This window comes from Rousettus aegyptiacus, unplaced genomic scaffold (assembly GCF_014176215.1).
Source record: "Rousettus aegyptiacus isolate mRouAeg1 unplaced genomic scaffold, mRouAeg1.p scaffold_m13_p_3, whole genome shotgun sequence".
NCBI classification, from domain to species: domain Eukaryota; kingdom Metazoa; phylum Chordata; class Mammalia; order Chiroptera; family Pteropodidae; genus Rousettus; species Rousettus aegyptiacus.
In genome coordinates this window covers 170,130,038-170,146,902 of record NW_023416306.1, presented here as the reverse complement: position 1 = coordinate 170,146,902, position 16,865 = coordinate 170,130,038, and the positions used below count along the sequence as shown (strand labels likewise).

Here is a 16,865-nt window from a genome sequence, read left to right as displayed (position 1 = left end):
ACCCTGGGTCACACAGCCAGGAAATGGCAGAGGAGAAATTCAAACCCAGGCCTCTGGCTCCAAGGGTGCCTCCTAGCTCTGGGGTTCCTCGGGGTGCATCAGTCTCCTCACAGGGCCTTGAGGGCTCCCGCAAGTGTGTTCTGGATTGTCTGGCGGCACTTTTGAAGGCAGACACCCATTCCTCGAGGAGGATCGGGGTTGGGAGGTGGCCAGAGGCAGTCTTCGCCCTGGGCTTAAAAAAAAAAAATCGAGATGAGATTCTCATAACAGAATTCACCACTTTAACCATTTTAAGGTGCACGATCAGTGCTTTTGAGTATATCCACAGTGTTGGGCAGCCATCATCACTACCTAATGCCAGAATATTTTATTACCGACCCCCTAAATAAACCCCCAACCTGCTAGGCCTCACGACCCCTCCCCGGCCCCTCGTTGACGTTCTGTCTCCCTGGATTTGTCTGTCCCGGACCCTTCCTGCATGTGGACTCATACAGTAGGTGGCTTCTTTCAACACCCTGGGCTTTGGCACTAGGTTCAGATTCTTAGAGGTCCGCTCTTGGGCAGAGCACTGGGGGCAGCTTAGGACGGGAGGCCCCTCACCCTTGCTGGTCCCTCCCCTGCCTCCATGGAGCTGGCCTCTAGAGCAGGTGGACTTCAGCTAGGTTAGAATTTTTAATGGGGTGTGGAGTCCCCTCCCGGGGCAGCCTGACCTACTCCTCTCCCCAAGTTGGGGGTGACTTTGCCTTCACTGACTCTGACCTAAGCCTGACCTTCCCAGAAGGAGGGGATGCGGCTGGACCTGACCTGGGGTCCTTCATGCCAACCGTGGAGACAGGTTTCGCACGCTTTCGGCTTGGACAGATGTCACCGGGCCTGGGTGTACCTGCCGCTGTTCTCAGCCCTGGCAAATGCTGGCTGCTGTGTCGCGGCCGCACCCAGATTTGCTCTTTTGCAACCTCTGGTGGCCTGACTGAGCTCGCAGACCCTCAGGCTCCCCCCACTGCCCTCCTGGGGGCCCTGGTCACTCCACCCCAGCTGCAGCACAGGGGGAGTAGGGCAGACCCAGGCTTTGGAGACACAACTGGGTTCATGTCCCAAACCTCCCTGAGTCTTGGTTTTCCCCCGAGGAATGGGGTTGATCTTTTCTGCTGAGCAGGGTGGTTGTGACCTGTAGGCAGGGTCTATGTAGTAGACAGGGTCAAACACACAGTGTCTGGTGTCCAGGGGAGCTCCAGATAAGGACTGACTAGGGCGGGCTTCCTGGAGGAGGCAGGTGACACTGGCCTTAGGGGCCGACCTTCCTTGGGGGCCTGGACTAAACCTGAGGCATCGCCTTCTGCTCAGCATCTGTGGCTGGAACTGCTTCCAGGGTCCTCGGCCACACCCCACTGAGGCCTTCTGCCCAGAAACGCCCATGGCCCTGGGCCTTGCCTAGTAGGAGGTCTTCCTTGGCCCCGAGGGGCCCAGATGGTGCTGGCGATAGTTAGCTTTGCTCCCTGGCAGGGCATTTGCAGGTCTTCGCAAATGCCCCAAGGCCCCGGTCCTGCAGAACGCAGAGAAAAACCCTGGGTCTGGAGCCAAGCGTTCAGAGGGGCTGGCTGCCTGTGTCTCCTGTGTTCTGTGGCCATGTCATCAGCTTCCTCGTTGTACAGTGGGTGCCCTAAGTCCAGCCCCGTGGCATGCTGGGAGGCTCGCTCGAGGCAAAATCTGGTGGCTTCTGGCTTGCGGTGGGTTTGCAGGGCCCCGTGGCGCGTCCGGGTGGGGGGATCCCGCATGCGGGCGGCTGGGGAATGGGCAGAATCCCCCGCAGACCTGTGTGGGGCGGTGAGCGGGGTCGGGAGGCACCCAGGCGGGGCGGCCCAGGGCCCAGCTGCCTGTCGCCTCACTGATGTTTCCTTTCTGGCTCTCCGGTGCCTCCCCGCTCAGTTATTTACCCAGGGAATTTGGGCTTCTTCACTTGTGGTTTTGGCAAGGGCTTCACACAAATGTTTTGCCCTGGTGGTCTCTTAGCCATTTAAGATAAACGGCCAAATCAAACGCAGGCCATGCCGGGGAGCTGAGGCGAGGCCGGCCCTGGCCTTGTGCTGTGACTGTCAGAGCCGGGAGGCATTAGGAGGGGCGCTGGGCAGTGCCAGCGTTTGCTGGCGGGGGCGGAGGGGAGGGTGTTCAAAGCTTTCTGAAAAGGCTTGGGGCTCGGATTGCTGAAGAGGACCGTGGGCTGGTGAGAGTCACCAGCTAGCGTCTGCCAAGCCAGAGGCCCGAGCACTGGCATATGGACTGGAGGTGTCTCAGGCCTGTGCAAACAGTGGCTGGAGGTTCCCAGAGGCGGGTGGTCCAGATTTTTGGGACTAAAACCCCAAATGGAGCTTGCCCCAGAACACTTCAGAAGTCCCTACACGGGGGGACCCTACTGGGAGCTGGGGCCCCGACAGCTCCCTGCATTTGGCCCCCAGGGATGGGAGTCTAGCCCCAAGAGAGCCCGACCTGGCAGCTGTGGACGTAGGACCCCTCAGGCCCCTGCCCGCTTGCCTGACCCGCCCCCTGCCTGCGCCCCGTTGTAATCCCTGCCGGGCCGGCACCCTGGGGCCTCTCCCCCAAGGAAGGGTGGCCGCAGCCTCTGCCCCGGGCCCCTGTTCCACACCCCAAGCCCCTTGTCCCGTCCAGGGCCCGACTGACCAGTCTTTTCTATTGTTTTTTCTCCAGGGCCGTGCAGGCCTGCCCAGCTGCCAGCGATGGCCCCCATAGCTGCCTCCTCCTCCCACCCTCACACATCCGTGATCACCTCACCTCTGCGCGCCCTGGGTGCCCTGCCGCCCTGCTTCCCCCTGCCGTGCTGCAGCGCGCGCCCCGTCTCGGGCGACGGGACTCGGGGTGAGGGTCACACGGAGGCTCCCTTTGGATGTCAGTGTCAGTTGTCAGGTAACAGACGGCCGCGGTGGGGGGCGGGCTCCCGGGCGTGGCGGGGTGTGCCCTGGCAGGGCTGCCGGCTGCCTCTCCCCGGTGGGCTGGGGCGAGGTGGGGGGACGTGCAACTCCCGGCCCGAAGGCATTTTTTTTGGGGGGGGGGCGGTGCGCCTGGGAAGTGAAGGATGCCAGCGGGACCGCACGCCAGCGCCCTGGTCTCATTGGTCAGCGGGCCCCCCGAGCCTCCGCCCATTCCGAGAGCCGCTCTCCCAGAATGCACCTCTCCAGCCTCCACGTTTCATCTCTTTGGGCTGTTTAGCTAAAGCTTAATTGGATAACGCGTAACATCTGAGGTTTTCTTCTGCCCTTGCCACTGCCCCAGCCACCGCCCCCCTCCCCACACAGCTAGAAGATTCCTCGGTTTTCTGTGCATCTTTGGAGCCGTCCAAATGCGGGAGTTTCTCTTAGCGAGAATGTGTTGCCCATTAACTTTGAGGAGGAAAAAGTGTCCTCCAAAGGAGCCGGTCAGCTGGGGCCGTGGGAGGGCATGAAGCCTTCAGGGGAATGTGGGGCATAGGGGCAGGGCCAGGGGTTGACCTGAGGGGCTGAGCACCTACTGTGCGCCTGGCTCTGGGTTGGTGTGGCTGCCCATTTTACAGATGGGCACACATGGGCAGTGTGGTGACACCATCTGGCCACTACTACATCCCCCACCACCCACCGCCAAACACCCAAACTCTTGCTTTAGCCTGGGGCCTCTGGAGTTTTGGGGCAGGGGCTTCTCCTGCTCAGCATTGTCAGGACCTGCCTGGTGTGAAACGCACTGAGGCCACAGGAGCCGAGATGTTGGCCCAGATGCAGGTGGTGGTGAGCGCCCGAGGTCTGGTTTCCGGGCAGGGGCCGGGAGAGGAGAGGGTGGGTGCAGAGCTGGGGCTCAGTACGGCCTTCCTCTTGGCTTGGGTGAACAAATGGAAACGATTTTTATTGGGCAGGGTTTGCTTTTAGTTGAAGCTGTCCCACGGGATGGTCCCTGTTAGAGTCACAGCTCTGCAGAGGGTCACAGGCAGCCCCAGCTCCGGGGTCAAGAGCTCCCTGGGCCTTCCTGCCGGGGTGTGTGTGTGTGTGTGGGGGGGAGGGTTGCTGCAGCCTTCAGCACGGCCGGCTGCTGTGACGGAGCGTGACGTCATAGGTACTGGGTGTACGCCTTGAATGCACAAAGCAAAGACGAAGTCACCTGGGAAGGAGTTGGCACCACTTGCAGAGAGGCCGGGCGGGCCCGGTGCCCAGGGCAACTGGCGCTCCCGTCCCAGCTCCGTGGGTCTGTTCCGTGCGTGACCCCTGCTTGCTGAGATACGGGTGCCTGCTCTGTCTGGGCGGCCACCCTACTCTCATGGCTTCCAGTAGTTAGTGCTGCGGCCCCTCAGGAACCGGGGGGTGGGGTGAGGGGTGCAGTCAAAGATCAGCCTGAGTTTTGTGACCGGACTCGGTCAAGTTCTACAGGGCAGGAACGCCGTCTCCTGGCAGAGGGACGCGTGGGGCTTTGCTTATCCCTCCCTTGGCTCTGGCTCTGATGGAAGCCACCGTGCTGTGTGGGAGCTGTTACACCCCCATTTTGCAGATGGGGATGTAAAGGCTCGGGCAGGGTGAGTGGCTAGGCCAAGGTTGGGGACCTGGGGTTTGTTGTGAGGATGCCTCCGGACAAGGCCACCGCTCTTCCCCCGAGCCACGTGCCTCCGCCCGCGTTCGGGAGAGGCTTCTCCTACGCCTGCTCTCGGCCACAAGGCCGCCTCCTCCCTGACAGGGACTGTGTGCTGCTCGGTGCTGGGCATTTTGTGCGTGTTCTTGAATTTAACCTTCACAGCAACCTTAGGAGGTCGGTTCGCTCTCCCCGCTTTCAGGGGAGAGGATGAGGCTCAGCATTGTCGAGGCCTCACAGCTCACATTCATTCATTCACTCCTTCATTTGTTCATTCTGTCGCTAAGAGCCATTTCTTGGGCGCCTGGTTTGGTTGACATTGCAAACGGGGCGGACTCAGACTTGGAGACCCCCTGCCCTCCCGCAGAGTGCAGGCTGGTGGGGGCGGGGCGGAGCCGGAGGGGCGCCCTGTAGACCTGTAGAAGGACACTTCCCAGGGGTGGCAGTGCCCAGGTGGGGCTCGGTCCTGCGGCCCTGTTTCGTCTCTGGCTCAGAGGCCTTCTCAGATTTTAGAACGCGCTGCCGTGAGGTCCCAGAGCCCGGGAGCGGCTGCCGCACTTGGGGGCAGTGCGATGTGTTTGCCTGGGGTCCCTGGGACCGCTCCCGCTGACCCTCCCGGGGCCTGCACTCATCCTCCAGTGCCCCCCTGCGCCCCGCCCCCGCCCCCGATTCCCAGCACTGTTCCTTCTCAGGTGGGTCCCCGTTAACTAGCCCGTGCCAGGTTGCGCCATCATATTTTCCCATCAATTTCAGTACCTGAGAATATCCTATTCCAGTGGTTTTTGTCCCTTGGTGGCTTCTGTCCCTGGCACCGGGCTGTTTGCTTAAGCGTTTTTAGTGGCTGTTTAATTAGGAGCTGGCGCGGAGTCGCTAAGGCCCCAGCAGCCCGTCAGGAAGGGGCCGCGCTCCGTGCAGGGCGCCGTCCTCGCGTCGTTTCGTTCCTCTTTGGATCAGGGTGCCCTGCACCCACCTCTTCAAGTTAACACAGAGGACCCCGGGGCCACCGTGTTTCACACAGGTTAATTGCATGCCCGGGAACGCATCCGCAGTTATTTACAGAAGCATGCGATTTCGCGGGGCAGAAAACCACGCAGGTACGTGTGCTGCGTGCCTCGAGGGCGGGCAGCACCCCGCGGCCGCGCCCCCAGGACGCCGGCCCAGGCCCCCTCCTGACGGTCGCGGCGGGGGGAAGGGACTTCTTTGACCCCTGCTCATCCGTTGCTCATCCGTTGCGTTGTGGTTCTGCCGAAATAATGAATGGGAAGCTTTGAGTCGAGGCGTTTCTCGAAAATGAAGTTCCATGTAGGAACTTCTCCAGGGCACCTGTGGAGTCAAGAGGCTCGGGCTGTGGTCCCGGCCCTTCCTCTACTTGGCAGGTGACCTTGAATGAGTCACCCTTCCTCCTCTCTGGGTCTTGATCTCCTCTTCTGTAAAAAATATACATACACATCCATCCATACATCTAAAGTTATATATATATTATATATATAATATATATAATTTACATACATATAATATACATATATTACATTTAAAAACGATGCTCCTCGTGATGATCTCCGAAACAGATAAGTTTTGATTCCTGAGCTGCCGAGGACAGGGCCTGGGGCTTGGCCAGGGTCCTCAGGGCAGGCCCGGTTTGCTCAGAAAGAACTCTGAAAACCACTGGGCTCTGGCCTGAACCCTCCCCGCACTCCGCGGCTTCTGCGATCGAGAGGCAGACAGACGTCAGCGTGCATCAGACCGAGAGGGGTGTAGGCTGCTCTGTCCAGTCCCGTACGACTGTGTGACCTTGGATAAGCCACTTCATCCTCTCTTCCTCAGTTTCCCCACCTGTAACATGGGGCGGTGGTAGTACATGCTTCGAAGGAGTGTTTGGAGGATCGAGTGAGGTCGTCGCACATGCCAGGGGCTGAGAACGGTGCCCTGTGCCGAGCGAGCCCTGCACACAGCATCACGTGGTCACGACGCCGCAGCTTTCCGTGGCTGGTGCTGTGTGGAATCTTACCGCAGGCCGGACTCCCGGTTTCCTTTCCGAGAGGCATTGAGCTTCTCGGCTGGCTCAGCTCATGTACCGGCATTGGGAGGCGGAAAAGGAACCGAGAAACTTCGCTGCGTATTTAGAAGTCGCAAATGGTCATCTGCCACAGCGATGAATGCGTACGCTTGGTGAAGTTCAAGGTCTCAGGCAGGAACGCTCGGGACCCGAGCTCAGGGCAGTGGAAGTGTTTGGGTTTAAGAGGAGGAGTCAGTTGCCGTCAACAGCGTATGCTGAAATCACAGGGCAATCCTGTAAAGTTAAATTCAATTTACTTTTCTACTGAAAGCGTGCTTGCTGTGTTATTTAACTTGTCTGGGGTTTCTTGGCATGGGTTAAAGGGACAATAAAGATAAAAGAATACCTGTAAGTAAATAGTTGGGTTTAACAGTAGAATCTATCGTTTTCTCCTCCTTCAATTATATCCCAGGGTTCATTTTGTGTTGATTTTTATAACCGGAGCCATTCAATGGGACACCGTGGACTGGACCACCCTCGCTGTGGAAGCTTGGTGCAATTAATACGGTCTGTCTGGAAAGTGGCCTTATTTCTGGAAGTTTTATGTTAATGATATGGTCTGTGCTTCGCACATTTCACACCAGAACAAGAAGCAAGCCGTAGCTGCCCCCTGGGCTGGGTTTGATTAGCACGGGAAGATCGGTGGGAAGCCAAGGGGTGCTGCGGGCCGGGCTGGCGGGCCCCGTGGATTCCGGTGCAGGGGTGCGGAGGTACCCCCGTGGGGCTCGGGGGCCTCCATGGAGACTGGAGGGCGGGGTGAGCATGGGGTGAAGAGGAGCCGTGAGCGCGGGTGAGCGCGTGCGGACGGCGGCACCCCGTCGGCGGAAGGTTCCCGACACGCCCTTTTCAATTCCCTTTGCAAAGTCGCGTTTGTTGTCAGGTCTTTCCAGGCCAACCGGGTCCCAGGGTCCCTGGGAGTTGGCTCACTGTCGTGAAAGGTCTCTCAGGGGCGATACAAACATCGTAAGAGTCATCCGCACGCCTTGTGATGTCTGCGTCGCCGAAGGGGCCGGGAGTCCCGCATTCACTGCCCAGTGGGGGACTTTGCGCGCCAGTGCCGGGTTCTACTTTGGGGTCTGCCTGCCTCTGGGATCGCACTGCCTGGACCGCCGGCCTTGAGAACCGGGACGCGTCCCTCTGTCATCGGAGGACTTGCCGGGAGACTCCGTGGAGAGCCGCGAGGCCCCTCAGGATGGGGGCAGCTGCCTCTGCAGGCCGGGGGAAGTGGCCGAGGACGGCAGGTCTTGGATGGACCAGCAAAGTCCCCTGTCTGACAGAGCTCAGAAGCCACGTCTCCTCTAGCACTGGCAGGGGCCAAAGTCGCCGGGGAGTGGGGGCCAGAAGGAGGCGTCGGAGCTGCCTGGGGTTGGGGGTGGGGTGCAGGGGCGCCTACCAGCGTGACGTCCCAGCAGTGCTGGGGACGGGGACCCACAGCCGTGCCAGGTCCCTCTCTGTTCTCGGAGCTGGCCCTTCCGGTGTTTCGAAGGCAGAGAGAAATCAAAGAATTCTGCTCAAATCCGTACAAGATGTTGCTGTTTTTTCCTGCTCTGACAGGAGAGGCATTTGGAAGTGCAGTTTCTTTCTTTCTTTTTTCTTTTCTTTTTTTTTTTTTTTTTTTATAGCTGTCTTAAAAAGGAGTTTGGCTGTTTAGCACAGCTGGTGCTCATTACATTATGCACTGGCAATAAAATAGCATGTGTAATTAATTTTTAATGCAGCCTGGATGCCGCGCTTTAAAGCAGTTAGTGGATGTGAGGAACCAGCGCCGGTCGCCGACATCAGAGATCTCAGAGCGGGGCCGCCTCGTTCCTCAGCTTCGGGGGGACTCCGCGAGCGGCAGAGGGGGCCGGGCCCCCTCCACGTGGAGCCGAGTGGCCCCGGTGGCCTCCAGCCTTGAGTCAGTCTCTTTAGCGATCTAGCATCGGGGGTCCCGGGAGATCATCTCACCCTCCGGATGGGGAAACTGAGGCAGAGCGCGGGGAAGGAGGCCACAGGACTTGTTGCCAGGCTCTGCCCACGAGGCGCCCCGCCCCGCTGGAAAACCGGGAGAAGGGAATTCACCACCTGGCCGAGGCCGCAGGCCGCATGCGTGCGAGGCGCACCTGGCGCCGGGCGGCCCACAGGGTGTTTGCTCTGAGGGGCCCAGCGCGGTCGCCTCTCGGACGCTCTGCTTTGCCGTCTGCGGTCGGAACTCGCCTCCCCGCATCCCAGGTTGCAGACACGTCCTTTGGTTGTGCTTTGATCAGTGGCCGCCCCGTCTTTTCCCAGGGCTCTGGGGCACGGATTCCTGTTTGACAGTGAATGTCACCGTGGACATGTATCAGAAAAAAACGCTGCGGGCCGTGTGGCGAGCTCCAGAGATGGGGCCGTGCTTGGTGCCCGTCCTGAAGGCACGTGGTGCGACTCTGTGACCCAGGCCAGCCACTTCCTTTCTTCAAGCTCGGTTTCCTCGCCTGTGAAATGGGGACACTAGAAGCCCCGGCTCATCATCCCTGCATCAGAGGGTCCACCGATCGGCCTGCTGTCCTGGGGCGGCCATGGCTGGTCACTAGCATGTGGGGCAGCAGAGGCAAAGGGTCAGGTGCCACTAGGCTGTGGGGCCACAGAGGCAGGAAGGAGGAAGCTGGGCTGTCGAAAGGCCCTGAGTTCCTCGTGCTCTGATGATGATGTGGCTGCCATCTCTTTGCAAGTCTCCTGCCGGGGGGATTTTCCTCACATGAATGAAGCGCGAGGAAGGCCCACCGCCATCACTGCTCCTGTGACTTACAGCTGTGTTCTAAAGGACCTACTACGTGCCAGAAGTGTCCGAGGCACTTTGCGCACTTCGCTCAAGAACCTCATCCTCTTAACATACCTGAGAAGGGGCAGTGCCCACCTTTTGCTCAGGGGGATCCTGGGGCTCCGAGGGGCCGACGGCATGCCAGGGGTCACGTCGCATGCGGGCGGCAGAGCCGACACTGGGGTGTGGTCTGGCCTCCCTCTGGCTTCCCGCTGGTGCCTCAGACTTGGGCCAGGAAGGGCCCCAGGTCTCCCCTGCTTCGCCAGCCAGGCTGGTGTCGGACCCTGGGTTGGACGCGGGGGTCGGAGGTGGGCCTGGCATGGTCCGTGTCCTGGAGGAGCTCGTGGTGGTGGGGGTTGCACTGTGAACATCAGACACACTCCCCGTGGAGACGCTTTCGGCTTAAGACCGACTAGAGGACTGGGCCTGGGGGGTCTGGGGCCGGGCGAGACCGACCGAGGCTCCGGATGGGGAAGGCGAGGCCCAGCGCAGACCGGCTGCTTCTGGTCAGTGACGGCTGTGGAGCCGGGTGTCCTCTCAGAGGGCTGTCGCTGACCCAGCCAGCCTCCTCCAGTTTTTCCTCCCGGCTGGAGCCCCAAGGGGTCCGAGTTGTTGGCAACGTAGGGGGATACAGAGTGACTGACCTTCTGGCTATCAGGGCGGGGGGCTTTGGACGTGGAAGAAGAGGTCGGGGGCGTGCGGAAGGATTTTCTTTCTCATCACCTGCCCTCAGGTTGGATTTCGGGGGTCTGGCCGGAGGCAGGGATGCAGCGGCTGGCCTCGCCTCGGCCTCTGCCAGGTCCACATGCGTCTCCGTGCCCGGGCGGGCCTGGCCCGTGGGAGCTCAGGAAACACCGGTGGACGGGGAAGACCTGGGAAAGGTCACGTTCACACCCGTGGGAGAGCGTGCGAGGGGCACGCGGAATCTTTGTCCGCGGTCCCCCGGAAGCAATTTCTCCTTGCTGGAGAGACACCGACCGTCTTCCTCCTAAAGATCGAGGTGTCCTCCATTGTGGGTTTTTTTTTTTTTTAAGGGGGAACAAAGTGTACTTGCCTTTTTAAACCCGGGAGCCGGGCAGGGTGGGGGGGACCGTGTACCCTACATATTTCACAATCAAACCCAAATAGTGTAAACCATGAAATATAGTTTATCCAAACATAATCAAGGCTGGCCAATTTAATCCAGAATGCGGTGGGAAGAGACTCGTGGTGGGCAGGGGTCATGCTGCGTGGGGTTCGCGCACGGCCCACCCTGCCCGTCACTTGGGTCCCCTCCCGGAGGATTACTTCATAATTTCCAGGAGCCGGGGGTGGCGTGTGACCTCGGTGTGTGGACGGCGGGGGTGGAAGCATCCACCGTGACTTTCTGTCCCGTCAGAGTCTTCCTTACGCTCGGCAATGAAGCCACCCGGTCACCGCCAGTTCCCTATCTCTGCGCCCCCACTGTGCGTTGGGTCCTCGGCAGGAGCCTGCTCAAACATTTAAGCTTCCCAGCCGCTTCTCTCTTAGGAGGGTCGCCTCTGCCGTAGTTCACAGGTGAGGAGACCGAGACCAGCGAGGTGACGTGACTTGCCCGAAAATGCGCAGCTTGCGGATGGCAGGGCCGATGTTAGAACTCTGGTCCCTTGGGCCTGGGGGCCGCAGCCTGCTCCTCTCCTGGCTCTCAGGCCCCAGGCCGCCCTCCCGCTGGCCATCTACCTGGCCGGTGTGAGTGGGAGCAGCCGACAGAGAGGAGGCGGCTGACGGGCCGCAGAGCCGTCGCAGGGCCGGCCCGAGCCCTGGGTAGTAAGAGCGCCTGGGTTGTATGGTTTCAGCGGAAAGGATAGGACGGCGTGCGCCTTCTCCAAGGAGGTTAAAGCAGACACGGAGTCACTGCCTGCAGAGGGGGGGCCGTCGGTGTCTTTTCGTAAACCTGGACACTTTGAATTACTGCCTTTGTTAACGAGAGGTGAGGAATGGCTGGTGAGATGAGGCTCGTGGGGCCGGGAGTGGCCCTCGGAGCCGTGCATGACCGGCTCTTCCTGCGTGGGCCCCTTTTCTCACGTTTCCTTGTGTTTTATTAACAAGCGCCTCATTTTATTCTTGATCTAGTAGCAAAGGGAGCCAGTGCTTGAGGGCCTACTGTGTGCGGCGGCCTCTGCATGCCTCACCTCCACTGACTGGTTCTCACAATGGTATGAGGATGCGTCCACTTCAAATTTTTTTTTTTCCTATTGTTGTAAATAAATTGTGCAAAACATAAAACTTACCATTTTAACCATTTTTAGGCGTGTGGTTCATTGACATTAAATACATTCCCATCGTTCTGCTACCATCACCGCCATCCACCTCCAGAATGTTTTGGTCATCCCGAACTGAAACTCTGTCCCCATTAAACACTAACTCCCCATCCCCCCTCGAGCCAGCCCATACCCTCTGTTCCCCCTTCTGTCTTTACGAGTTCGACTCCTCTGGGGACCTCACGTCAGTGGAATCATACACTATTTGTCCTTTTGTGTCTGGCTTAATGTCCTCGAGGTCCATCCACATTGTAGCAGGTGCCAGAGTGGCCTTATTTTTCAAGGCTGCATAATATTCCATCGTGTGGACGGACCACATCTTGTTTATCCAAGATGTGGATAAACAGACGCTTGGCCGTTTCCAGCTTTTGGAGGCGGTGAATACCGTTGCTATGGACGTACGGTCATAAAGTAGTGATTCGAGATCCTGCTTTGGGCTGTTTTGGGAGTGACCCAGACGTGGACTTTCTGGGTCGCGTTGCAGCTCTCTGTGTACCTGACTGAGGAACCGCCCGTCTGGCTTCCGCCGAGGCCGCGCCAGTCCCCGTGCCCGCCGGCGGTGCACCAGGCCCCGTTTGCCCGCATCCTCGCCCTGGCTGTGGGAGTTTGCACTGAAGGACCTGAGTCTCGGGGACGTGAACAACTGGCCCAAGTTACATGATTACAGAAAACCTGAGAGTCGGGAACGGGGCCAGCTCCCACTGACTTCGGGCTCGGCGCCTGTGGCCACCGTCCTGGGCCACCTCCTTCAGCACCTTTCGTAGGAGGGTCTCTACCGCCGTGGTGGCCCTGTCTCCCGGGGTGGCAGGTTTCCTGCAGTTGGCCAGACATTTCGCCGGCTTGAGCGTTTGGGGGAGCGAATTCTGCGAGTGGACGGTTTTCACTTTGTTTTCTGCTGTGTCCTTGGGGCGTTGGTTTGGGTTTGATGGAGGAGAAAGAACCTCGTGTGTAGAGAGGGGACACCTGGGAACGAGGGAGGGCTGGCTGGTGTCCTGGGGCCCATCCCGCCCCACTCGGAGCCCCTCAGGGCCTCCCCGTGTCTCCCCGTCTCCTGGGGATCATCGCGCCTGCCTTCCTTCTCCCCAGGCTGGGGGGTCTTGAGGGGGCCTCCTGAGTCGGAATGCGGGGCACCTTCCTGTGTCTGCCGCTCGGAAGGGGCGCCTCGTGCCCGTTGTTGACGGGCGTAGTGGAGTACTGACCACGGGGCGCAGTGAGGACTCTGCGGGGCCGTGGTCTCTCTCCGTAACCCCGTGTTCGTATCGCGGGCTGCTCAGCAAACACCCGCAGGCCGGGCGGTTCCAAACAACAGACAGGAACTGTCTCACGGTTCCGGAGGCCACCAGCCCACCTTGCAGGTGGGGCCGGGCCACGCTGCCCCCGAAGGCCCCAGCAGCAGCTGTCCCTGCCTCTTCCGTCTGCCGGGGCCCCAGCGTGCCTTGGCTGGTGGCCGCGTCTCTCCGGGCTCTGCCTCTGTGGTCACGTGGCCTTCTGCTCCGCATGCTTCTTCCCCTCTCCTGGACAATTGAGATTGAAAGGCCAGTCGTCAATGGGTTTAGGGCCCACCCAGGTAATCGAGGATGGTGTCTCCCCAGACCCCCGAGCTCAGCGCCATCTGCAGGGCTCCTTTTCCCAAGGAAGGTCACAGTCACAGGTTCTGGGCCTTTGGTTATGGACATTTCATTTCCAGGGCCGGCCTTTGGCCCACGACATGCGCCTTGCCGGGCTGGGGCCCCCCACGGGGCAGGCACCCCAGTTTGGTGTTCTCCGTGAACGGCCGAGGTCTCGGACAGGTTCGCGCACACGTGGGGTGCCCCTAGGTGTGTGCCGGGTTGGACCTGGAGATGTGTTCCCTCCCCCAGGGATTCTGTCATTCTTAGCCGCTGCCGGCTCTGAGGAGTGCTCAGTCCTCCATGGTTCATGGGCGCTGCGGGGCCCCCGGTCTGCCCCGTGCCAAGTCAGAACACACATTCACAGAGAGGGGGGTGGCTTTGCAAAAAGTGTCTGCCGTGACGGTTTCGAGAAAAAATTAGCAGAGTTGAATAGGAGCTAAAAATAGCCGGACACGTACTTGCCTATAATCAATTTTTTTTTTTTTTTAAAGAAAATATAATTATTTTTGTAAACCAGCTCTGAGAAGCCAGGAGTATTTTTAGCCCGCATCTTCCCAGACGGGCATCATTTCAGGAAGAGCAGCTCAGGGGCCACTGGAGTGTGATGTCACCCAGTCAGGCTGCAGAGGCCCGTGGAGGGGGTCAGAGGTCAGGAGCCCAGTCCCGGGCCTCGTCTTGCCGAGCAGCCCGACTGTGGCCTGTGTGGGTGCTGGTGGCCTGGGCCGTCCCGGCCACACCTGGTCAGGTGGCCGGTAGCGTTGGGAGGGCCGCAGCCGGTTCCACTCGGGCGCCTGGGGGGCCGGGGGTTCCCTCGGGGCAAGGCTGGCCTGACCCGCCATCCCTGGGGTGATCCGGGTCTGAGTGGACCTGTAACAGGCAGCCGAGGCTTGAGGGAAGCTTTCCGTGGCTTTTTCACTTGGAGCCGAACGTCGCCTCCTGTAATCTTCTCCCCGGCTTTTCCCATCGCCTGTGCCGGGGTCCCTGGGCCTGGCGCGGACCCCGCGATGAGAGGCCCTGTGTGTTAGTGAGTGCACACGTGAGCGTGTGTATGCGGGTGTGCTTGCTAACGTTCGTATGCGCGTGTGTGTGTGTGAATGCGTGTGTGTATGCGTAGACGTGTACGCATGCATGCGTGTGCATGCACGTGTGTGCGTGGTGACTTGGGGGGACTATCAGGACAGGGCGGGTCCCTCGCCCCCGCCCAATGCCGGGTCTTTATGACGGAGGCGCTTTTCACGGTTTTTTTCCCCCGAAATTGGAGTCCTCCCTGGTTTGTGCTGTGCGTGATTGGGTTTCATCACCAGGACCCCTGAGGCCTCGGAGGGCACGTCTGTCCTTGGGGACGAATCCACCTTCCCAGCACTTTCTGGGCCCTTGCCTCAGAGGGAGCCCAGGGCTCGCGGCTGGCCGTGTGTGTCACCCGGCGGGAGTGTGCGCCGGGGGAAGGCCAGCTTAGGTGACGGCCGGCCGGGTTCGGGTCTCGGCTCTGACCCTCACGAGCTCTTTGACCCCAGCGGGTGACCAAGCCTTCAGGACCCTCAGTTTCCTCATCCGTAAACGCGGGCGGTGGCCGCCCGGTGGGGCGGGGCGCGGCGGCGCTGAACGCGGGCTTCGTTCTCCGCGTCCCTCTCGCCCCGACTCTGCGGGGAGGCCCTGTCGCCCCCGTTTCACAGATGTGGAAACCGAGGCCGCGAGCCGCGAGGGCCCGCCCCGTCCGCCGTCCCGCCTTCGGCAGCAGCCGGGGCGCGAAAGGCGGCGCAGAGCAGCAGGGAGTCCCGGGACGCCGTGGCGACTGCCGTGGGCGCACTCGTCGCCGCGGCCCTCGCGTGGGACGGCCGCTCTCACCGCGCATGTCTCAGCCCCTCCCTCCGCCTCGTCTTCCCTCCTCCCTTTCGGGTTTGTGTGCGTTCGAGGTCCCGGCGAGTCCTTCTCCTCTAATCGAGATAATCAGCACAGTATTTCCAGAACCGCCGCACTAAAAGTCAAGTGCAAAGCGATGGTTTTCATTTGTCGTTCTCTCTCTCTCTCTCTCTCTCTCTTAACATGCATCTCTTTAAGGAGGCATTGGCTGAGAGCAAACAGCTAATAACCTACGGATTTATGGAGCCAGCGCGAGCCGGCGTGATCAGCTTTCATACCTGGAGAAGCAGAGTTCTGTCCCTTTAAGTCGAGACTCTAACTCGCTTGGTATTTTACAGAGCCTGGTTTCATTTACGCTGGAGCCAGACTTACTATGTGAGAGCCGTCCGCATGCTGGAATTAGTCTTAAGCTTGCTTCTGTGGCATTGCCAAATTCCATGTTTGTGTTTTATTTAGAATTCTTTTCACGGCCAGCCGATTCTGTTCCGGCACACACAGGCACTGCAGCGCCCCACGGAGAAAATAAGCAAGCTTGCGTTTTCTTTGGCAGAGGCCGCGGCCACAATAGACTGCGGTCTCCGAAACATTTTTTAAAAGCTATTTTAACCCATAACAGATGCATAAAGTCGGCACAGGCATGCCAGTTTTCTTAGTTTTAATTAAAAAATAATTACAGTCTAATGGGATGTTAGTGACACATTTGGATGAATGGTGGGTGACATTATCTGCAACTTATAAACGAGTGCCTCTCCCTTGGCCGGAGCGGGGATGGAGGCAGAGTTGGGGAGGGGACCTGGGTATCGGCTCTTCCTTGCAGGGTGGGGGCAGGCGTAGGGCCTGCCATCCTGAGCACCGTGGGGTCCTGTGGCGGCCTCGGCGAATGGCGGCAGCACTCAGAAGGGACGTCCTGCTGCGGCCGGCCAGGAAACGGGGCTGCCAGGACGCGGGGGTGGTGTCTTGGAGCGTCCTCCGCCCCGGTGTGCGTGATGGGCAGTTCTCACCTGCGGGCTCTTCAGCGGCATGACGGCGGTACCCGGGTGCCATGGTCTCAGGCCAGCACCTGCTTCTTGGCCCTCGTGAGCCTTCCTCCCCTTCGGGAACCACTCATCAGGTAGAAGCACGTGGGCTCTGGGGACCTGCCGGGCTGTGTAAATGCGAAGACGCGGCCGGGAAGGGGAAAAGCTAGGAGACCAGCGTCTCGCCAGGTCCTGCTGCTCGCGAGACGTCTGCACCCCGGACGCTCGTCCGAGCATCACTCACAGGAGCCCGGGGTGGGGCGGCTGGGCTGGGAAGGCCCGTGGGGACTCGGGGCAGGGACGGGGACGTGGGCACGCTGGCCGTGGCAGGAGGGTGGGGTCTGAGGAGGAACGGGCATTTCCGGAGCTTCTGTGACGTCCCATCAGGGAAGTAGGGAACGCTACCTCCGCTAATTAGGCAGCTGGGGTGGTGACAGCTTGTTGTGATCCCTGAGTCTGGTTCTGTCAGCCCCTCTGGGCGTGAGGACTAGGTCTCAGGCAGCGGGAGGGCTCAGCGTCCTGGGGCTCAGTCCCCCAGGAGCCGGCTCTGCTGGGAGGCGGACTCCGTTAGGGTCGGGACGCCGAGGCCATCCCTCTCGAGCAGGCGCTGGCAGCTACGTCACCGCGGGAGAAGGTGCGTGGCGCAGCCGCACCCTTGGGCCCTTT

At 60.2% G+C, this 16,865-nt stretch overlaps 1 protein-coding gene across 4 annotated transcripts in view; it reads left to right on the top strand.

Moving 5' to 3' along the window:
• Positions 1-16,865, top strand: part of BCL11B (BAF chromatin remodeling complex subunit BCL11B) — an 89,006-nt gene that overhangs the window by 35,729 nt on the left and 36,412 nt on the right. For 2 of the 4 annotated variants that reach the window (XM_036239214.1, XM_016160406.2), the window contains exon 3: positions 2,704-2,919. The exons of the other annotated variants lie outside the window; for them this stretch is intronic. In XM_036239214.1, the coding sequence (XP_036095107.1) occupies positions 2,704-2,919 (216 nt within the window). The remainder of the gene's footprint in view (positions 1-2,703; positions 2,920-16,865) is intronic. 4 annotated transcript variants of the gene reach the window in all.